Source organism: Vanellus vanellus (assembly GCF_965231255.1).
Source record: "Vanellus vanellus genome assembly, chromosome: 3".
Lineage (NCBI taxonomy): Eukaryota > Metazoa > Chordata > Aves > Charadriiformes > Charadriidae > Vanellus > Vanellus vanellus.
Window position 1 is genome coordinate 77,226,512 of NC_138907.1, and position 8,466 is coordinate 77,234,977.

An 8,466-nucleotide genomic window follows, 5' to 3' on the forward strand; every position below is an offset into this window, starting at 1 on the left:
TCCTTTTGTATAATATACATTATATTATATACAAAAAGGGTGAAGGAAGAGTGACAGATGCTTCGTTAAGACCTAGATTTTAGTTGCTGACAGGGGTTTTCAAGACTTGACTGGACAAAGCCCTGAGCAACGTGGCCTGAATTCAGTGTTGACACTATAGAATCATAGAATTGTCTAGGTTGGAAGAGACCCTTGGGATCATCGAGTCCAACCATCTACCCTACTCTACAAAGTTCTCCCCTACACCATATCCCCCAACACCACATCTAAACATCTCTTAAACACATCCAGGGATGGTGACTCAACCACCTCCCTGGGCAGTCTATTCCAATGCCTGACCACTCTTTCTGTGAAAAATTCTTTCCTAATGTTCAATCTACCCTCTTGGAGCTTGAGGCCATTCCCTCTTGTTCTGTCATTAGTTACCTGTGAGAATAGACCAGCACCAACCTCTCTACAGTGTCCTTTCAAATAGTTGTTTTGTTGAGAGTGATGAGGTCTCCTCTCAGCCTCCTCCTCCTCAAACTAAACAGTCCCAGCTCCTTCAACTGCTCTTCATATGATTTGTTTGCTAGGCCCTTCACCAGCTTCGTTGCCCTCCTCTGCACTTGCTCCAGCACTATTTTAAGCAGGAAGCTGGGCCAGAGACCTCCTGAAGTCCCTTCCCACATGAAGCATTTCTAAGATCCATCAAGGGGACAAAGGACACTAGAGAAAATCCAAACTACACAATTTGATGAGTAATCAAACAAGTAATAAAAGCCATACTTACTTGAATTTTTCTTTCAATAACTGCAGTACAAGAACAGACACAGTATGCGGCTGAATATGACACACAAGGTGAAGCTATACTTGAAAAAATTCAGGACTTTATTTTAAACAATGATTTCCCCCCCCCTTTTTTTCTTTTTACAAAATATCCCAGACTGTACAATACATCAACATTTTTTTAAGGTAGGAGTTCTCTTAAAATTTTGAGGTAGATATACACACATTTCCAATCAGCATGTTTAAAAAACACTTAAGCCCTCCCCACTATAATCCAAATATAAAAGCAATGCACAAGAACACAATGCCTGTTTTTCTACTACTAATTGCTCAGATAAATTGGAAATCACGTCACGGCCTATATAAAAGTTGGCATTTAAAAACTGGCCCATTAACACCATGAAGAAATCCTGAAAAGATCAGAGCTGATATCATGGAGGGGCATCGTCTAAGGCAACACTTCCAGGAGAATCCTCTGCACCAGAAGGAGGGCTGTCAGGCAGAGGAATAGCAGCATCTATTTCCAAGCTATGCTGCTTCTCCAGATCACAATTCATGTCAGAATTTCCTCCGCCACTCACCTCTCCCTCTGACTCTTCAGTCAATTTGTCTTGGGCCTGAGCTGACTCCTCAGAATCTTCTTTTTCACGCAGAAAGCTGCAAATCATATTAGGCCTGCTGTAGGAGAAATCTCTGTCCTTGATCTGTAACCACTCCACTCCTCCTGATGCAAAGAAGGAAAATTGATATTAGTGAAAAAAGGAGTTAAGAGTCAACAGCATTTTTTTCTTAGTTTAAGTTCACTGTTATTAAGGCTGAACCTGACCAACATTTAAGTAAAATAATCACTTAGGATAGCAAAATGTCTTTCAAGAACTCAGACCAACACTAATTTTTGTTGTGAGTCTCACCATTGGACCTAAACCGTTCATCTTCCTTGAAAAATAAGGCTATGAATAACAGAAAGGCATTTGATAAAGAAGACCAGCTTAAAATGAAGAGAAACTTTACTGTTGATAAATTAACAACATGCATAGGCTAAACCAACTTAACCAAGACATATAGCTACAGGTTTTTATCCAGATACTGTAGGCATTGCATATGGTTAAGTGATGTCACCACCTCGGTCTCTAAAGAACAGCCACAGAGATAAAATTATTAGGAAAGCAATGAAAAGCAGGAATGTCAAGATACAAAACTATGCTATGTCCATGTCATGCATTCTGTGTCTTGCTCAACCCATATTGTAAAACTAGAAAAAAGAAACAAGAATCGGTGAGAGTAAAGTTAGCTCTACAAGGGAAGAGGTTTTTTTTTTAAAAAAAAAAAAAACCACACAAAACAAACAAAAAGTACAAAAAAAGAAAAAGCACCAAAGAACAGAGAACTAGAATTCTACTTGGAGGAGAAGAGTCAAAAGTATGTACAGGTTAAAAAATCAAGTGAAGATGACAGAGCCTTTATGGATGACAGAGCCTTTATGGACTAAAAGCATAGTAAAGAAGTAAGCAAAGAAGAAAGTTCCTCTAAATTCCTGCATGCTCTTGAATCAAGCACTTAATCAAGGCTGACACTCCTAAGCGTAATCCATCCATGTCCCTATGCATAAGAGCAGAGGCACTAACCAACATTCTCTTCTCCTTCCTTCTTCTCTGTCAAAAGTGTCCGTGTCATGTTCAACTTCTTCATTGTATGGCATTTGTATTTCAGCTGTACTTTTTGATTGCCTTCTGCATCTACTATGAAGAGAAGAGAAAACACAATACCCAACCGTTACAGCAAATTCCACTATCAACTGAAACAAAGTAAGTGTTACTATTAACCTCCCAGGCTACCACAATGATCAGGATGTCAAATCACAATGATTACCATGCTCTGTGTTTTCTTCAAAAACCACACAGGTTCCCAAGGTATCTATGGAAAACAAAGTGAGAAAGTCTTAGAGACTAATTTATATCAGCTGTAGATACTGCACCCGCTGGCACAGCTCTGTGAATGTTCTGACTTCCAAGCCCTTGCAAAGGCCCAGCACTGGTAACCACACTGCCAACTCAGAAACAGACAGTAGTATCATGGTCACTGAAAGTCACTACAAGGGAGGACTTCAGATCATTTTTTTGCAGACCAATGTTGTCACCCACCATAAGGCAAATGGGAGCACTACAGATTGCACAACATATCAGTCCTGCTTATTCAGGAGACAACAAGCACTTTAAGGCATCTCATGTCCCACATTTTTCCCTGCAGAAGTACCAGCTGTTGCACCCTGCAGTCAGCTTCCAGGCATACTTTCCAGTTAGTAACACGGACGCATGGCTAATTTAGTGGTGAACTCAGACTGGTGCTGCTCTATACGGTGTTACACAAACACCACCCAGAATTTCAGCACCTCACAAGCCCGTGTTCTCCATTCACAGTGCAATTAATTGATATTAAGAAAGTTCTTTGGGTCACATGAAAAAGGAGAGATTGCATCCACATCGTTTTTCCTACCTTCATATTCTCCTGCAAATACATATCTGTCCACTTGTAAAATGGGCCTCTCTGTCTCTATTCCCTACAAAAAGAGGGACAAAATTGCACAGATGTCAGGTCTCCATTAGTCCAGGCAAATTTCTCGCTGTGAGACCACAGAAGATATATATAGCAGAATCCAGATTACAGCAATTCCTTGAAAAGATAAATAGTGTAAAAAAAAAAAAAAAACAAAACTCAATGTAAGGTAATAACAGTAAAATAAGTATTCCATAATGCTGTAAATGTGAAATAAAAAGTTTCTTTTGATATTAAAGGAGTGCATTCCACACTGTAAAGCCTTCTTAAGCTATAAACTTCATATGAAGAAAAGCACATCTTTAAAACAGGATTTATGGAAGCGGGTAAGAAAGCATAGCAGAGGCTATTATTCTACGGAAAATAGCAGAATCCTGAAAGAATGGCAAGACATACAATTAAATCAGTCTTCATTAATTCAAAAAAAAACATATTAAAGTCATTGCAAGGGACCCTGAGGTCTTCTACAATGTTAAATGTTTGGGGTGGGGGGAGAAGGAGTTTTCTTTCCATTTTTGTAGGAAGCTTAGTTAAGCAGAGGAAATAACTATTACAAATGGTTTAGCCAATCAGTGTAGAATCAGTGTACTGTAAAAAAAAAAAAAAAAAAGAAAGTAACAACAATTTTTCAGTCTATTATCATACATTTTACTTTAAGTATATTAAATACAAAGAATACACCAGATAATACTGTTCTAGTAATCACATCAAAACCAACAATGCTGAACTGGTATAGAAAGGGCTGTAGTATGTGAAAAAGGACCAAAGAAATTTAGATTAAACTGCAGCCAGCTGTCTATTTAGGCTACATGAAATAACTTTAAAATGCTGTTATTTCCTCTAGGAAATTAATTTAACCTCAGCTTTAAATAAGCAAATAAAAATATACATATTTGCATGAAAAAGTGATGTTATTTTCTAAGCTCCAATTAATGCCAACTTCGTGAAGCGGGAGAATCTTCAAAATTCTTTTGAAAAGACACAAGGTGAAGAAGTCTGGAATAAAGCATTACACCAGCACCAAAGTGCAATTGCAGGGCCACAGAAGCTGCTATGATTACTGTGCATCTACACTGTGAAGGAGTTGGAAATTGCTGTTATTTATTTTTTTTAAACAAGGAGTGGAAGAGTAAGGCAGCAGTTTCAGCAGCTCATTCCCTTTCTCTGCAGCAGAGCTTTTCCAAATACACAGGCCAGGATCCCATTATTTTTAACATAGGATATAGCTAGAAACAATATTTTGATAAAAATCAATGCCTGAACAGAATACACTAATAAAGGTAAAATGTCTTTTAATAGTACATTGTGAACATCAACATTATTCAGGACATGAAGATAAGCACATACTAAGTTTTGAAGATGAGGCACTACGTGGTAAATTGCATAAAATACAGATTATCACACAGGTTAATAGGAATCTATGCAATTTTCCTCTCGTACTTTTAACAAACAGAAGTATCTAAGATCAGCAAGATTTAAGCTCTGGGATTCTCTGCTGCATAAGTTGAGAACATCAATAGCATTAAGATAACATGTAGAACATTTCTGATTTTTTTTTACTGCAGAAAATTAAAAAGCAGCAGCATTAATGTTTTCAATATTCAAAACTTTATTTCTTTGACTGATTACATTTATTTTTGGACTATGCAAAAACGGAGACTGTCTTACCCTTATGTGACCAGCATCACAGAAAACTTGCTAAACAAAATAATACAAAGCAGAATCTTTTATTGGAGTTTTAACAACAGCTGCCCATTATAAAAATCTCAAGGAATGCTTACTCTGTTGAGTGAGCACAGGTAGATTTGGATACAAGTAGGCTACAGTATAGATACTTAAAAAAATTTTTCTAGCAACATTACAAGAGAATCTCAACACACAAAATATAAAAGAATCACATTAACACCACTGAAGAATATGTAGCCACTCAGCCACCAGTAATGAACCATCTAAATAAGACATTTAAAGCAACTTAGGTCAGATCCAGGAAGCAAATCTGCTTATAAAAGCATATCCAACCAGTGGTGAATAACCTAGGAATTTTGATTATATTTGAGATTTTTAGAATTGACTTTACCACCTCACATATATTCTGATCAGCTGCACACTCTCAGATGTTCCCTTCCATCTTTGCAGTCTTTAATAAAGGTCTAGTTTCACAAAGTATTTGCATATCAACGGTATTTGTACTATCTACCTACACATAGTCCAAGTAGATTTTGAAAGGTAAATAAAATTTGTCCCATAAAAAGTGATTAAACAACTCAAAAACAAAAAAAAAAAGGAAAAGGACAGGTAAGCCAGATTCTTACAATAACCTAAGTGAAGGAAACAAGATCATAAACAGTTTACCAAATACTTAAGACCCAATTATCCTTTACAACACTCAAACTTGCCAGGTAGTGCCTGAAAAAAAACCAACCCTGTAAATACAGTGCAATTCAGAAAGATTTTGGGTTTACCTGTCAGCTGTGTTCAAGTAATTTGAAGAAGTGTGCTTAACAATATTTTTTTTATAACCTATTAGACGCATCATTTAAAAAAAAAAAAAACTGAACTAAAAGGTTGAAATCAGAGGGTTTAATGGTCCTAGCTTATAAATACTTCTGAAAATACTTCCTTATATTTACATAATAATATATTCAAAGACCATATGCCATTTCTGACATAGAGAGAGCTCACAACCTGCAGCCAAACACAGCCAAGACCGTGCACTTAGTTCTCTATCAAAGATTTGATCTAAACATTATCAATTTCAGGGAATTTTGAAACAGCCTCAGTCCCTTGTTCACATGTGTACTGACTTACCCCTTTCCTATTGTGCTGTAATCACTCACCAAAATCTTGCATTTGTTTTCACATTTTTCTAAGAAGTCTGAATCAATAATTCCTGATAGTTCCACCATGACCAGTTGCTCCTACAAGATAAGTTTATGAAGTGCATCTGTAATTGATATATTTGAACTCAGGAGAAAAACAAAACAACACAAGAACCAACCCAAACCAAAACAACTAGCACACGTGGACACAGACCTTCAGAATAAACAGACCTCAGATCTGACTTATTCTGCATTTTGTCTAGAGAAAATGGCAGATATTGCAATACCCAGGGAAATGCAGCAACACACTACTCCATCACACTTGTTTCACACCCAAATTTCCTGGGCTTTTCTTCCTAGCTAGAAAGGGAGCTCACCATTCAAGGGTGAAATCAGTATGTGTAAGTGACTTATTAATTATAACAATATGACCATTTACGTATTCCAAAATATTTTCTAAAATTTTAGTACCTACCTAAATAAGACACCATAGCAAGAAGTTAAGAAACATGCTACTTGAAATGGTTACTTTTAACTCCTTGTAACGCATTGCCTTGCAATCAATTCCTGTTCGTAATTCCTTACAGGTTTGGGTAAAGAAAATGCAAAAACAAACCAGAAAATAGCCACCTTGAAAAAGCTTTTATTCAAGGACGGAAAAAAAAAGTTTTCAAGAATCATCATCTACTAGTTATTCACGAATACACACAATATTAGATGAACAATAGTTTGTATTTTCAGATGTTACAGGGGTAGGAAGCAACTGAAACTGGAAGAGTGCTGACAATGCTGTTTTACATAAAACCTTAAGTAAAACAATATAGCTTTATAACAATACAGCTTTCAGGACACAACCACTGCGGGGACAGAGAAAGCCGACAGGCCCAGGGCACTCTGCTTGCCCTGTGCCTGACGCCATTCCAGCACAGCAGCCCTGAGGAGAAGGACCTGGGTGTGTTGATTGACAAGAAGCTCAACATGAGCTGGCAATACACAATCGCAGCTCAGGAGGCCAACCACATCCCAGGCTGCATCAGAAGAAGCATGGCCAGCAGGTCAAAGGAGGTGATTCTGCCCCTCTACTCCACTCTCATGAGACCCCGACCTGGAGTACTGCATCCAGCTCTGGAGTCCCCAAAACAGGAAAGACATGGAACCATTAGAGCATGTCCAGAGGAGGGCCACAAAGATGATCTGAGAGCTGGATCACCTCTCCTGTTTAGACAGGCTGAAAGAGTTAGGGCTGTTCAGCCTGGAGAAGAGAAGGCTCCATGGAGACCTCCTAGCAGCATTCTAGTACCTAAAAGGGGCCTACAGGAAAGATGCAGAGGGAACTTTTTCAAGTACATGTAATGATAGGACAAGGGGGATGGCTTCAAAGTGGAAGAAGGCAGGTTCAGATTGAACATTAGGAAGAAGTTTTTCACTTTGAGGGTGGTAAGGCACTGGAACAGGTTGCCCAGAGAGGCTGTTGAGGCCCCATCCCTGGAGGTGTTCAAGGCCAGGCTGGAGGTGGCCTTGGGCAACCTGGTCTAGTGGGAGGCGTCCCTGCCTATGTCAGGGGAGTTGGAACTCGATGATCGCCGAGGTCCCTTCCAACCAAAACCATTCTATGGGGGACCCCCGCCCACCTCTCCTCACACCCCCAGTCTGCCCCGCCGAGCCCCTCCCGGGGGATGCCTTGCAGGGGTACGGCGAGAGGAGAGCCACCCCTTCCCTCACAGGGGCCCCGGAGCAGATGCTGGGCGCCGGCAGCCCACGGGAGGGCAGGCGCAGGTCCTCTCGCCACCATGACAGCCTGTCCCGGACCCCTCAGCACCAGCGGGGGCCGGGCCAGGCCCAGAGGCGGGGCACACCCCGAGGGGGGCCGGCCCGGCCGGGCCACGTCCCTTCCCCTAACGCTGCTCCACGGAAAGGGAAAGCCCGGCGGAGCGCGTCCCGGTGCCGCCATCCACCAACCTCCACCTCCTCTTCCTCTGCTTCATCTTTCCTCTCGCCCTCCTCCCTGCTCTCTGCCGCCGCCATGTCGCCAGGGAACGCCGCGCTTCCCCCCCGCCCGCCTCTTAGCCTCAACGCGTACCACGTGGGCTCGGCGCCGCCATCTTGGGGGGCGACCGGTCCCGCCTCCCGCCCGCGCCGCTTCTCTTCCCTTCCTCTCAGTGGCGGCTGGAAACGGCGCCAACAGCAAGCGGCCCTGACCCCGCCCGCGAGCCGCTGCTCGCGCCAGCCGCTTCCCAGCAGGGGGAGGGAGCGAGGCGCGCGCGCCTCAGCGGCCGTTGGGCGGTGGGACGTGAAGAGCCCTCCCCAGGCGGCGGGGGCAGGCTGG

General features: G+C 41.4%; 1 protein-coding gene across 3 annotated transcripts; it reads right to left on the reverse strand.

Moving 5' to 3' along the window:
• Positions 1 to 898: 898 nt before the first annotated feature.
• GTF3C6 (general transcription factor IIIC subunit 6) lies at positions 899 to 8,165 on the reverse strand (the record flags this gene model as incomplete). Of its 3 annotated transcripts, XM_082480962.1 has the most annotated exons (7): positions 899 to 1,260; positions 1,350 to 1,492; positions 2,394 to 2,507; positions 2,638 to 2,682; positions 3,262 to 3,325; positions 6,159 to 6,239; positions 8,100 to 8,165. In XM_082480962.1, 7 exons carry the CDS (start codon positions 8,163 to 8,165, stop codon positions 1,120 to 1,122), a joined length of 654 nt encoding a protein of 217 aa, XP_082337088.1. In that variant the 3' UTR covers positions 899 to 1,119. The 3 variants fall into 3 exon arrangements, with proteins under 3 accessions (XP_082337088.1, XP_082337087.1, XP_082337086.1); XM_082480961.1 differs by having other exon boundaries at positions 899 to 1,492; positions 2,394 to 2,504; XM_082480960.1 differs by having other exon boundaries at positions 899 to 1,492.
• Between the last annotated feature and the right edge of the window lie 301 nt (positions 8,166 to 8,466).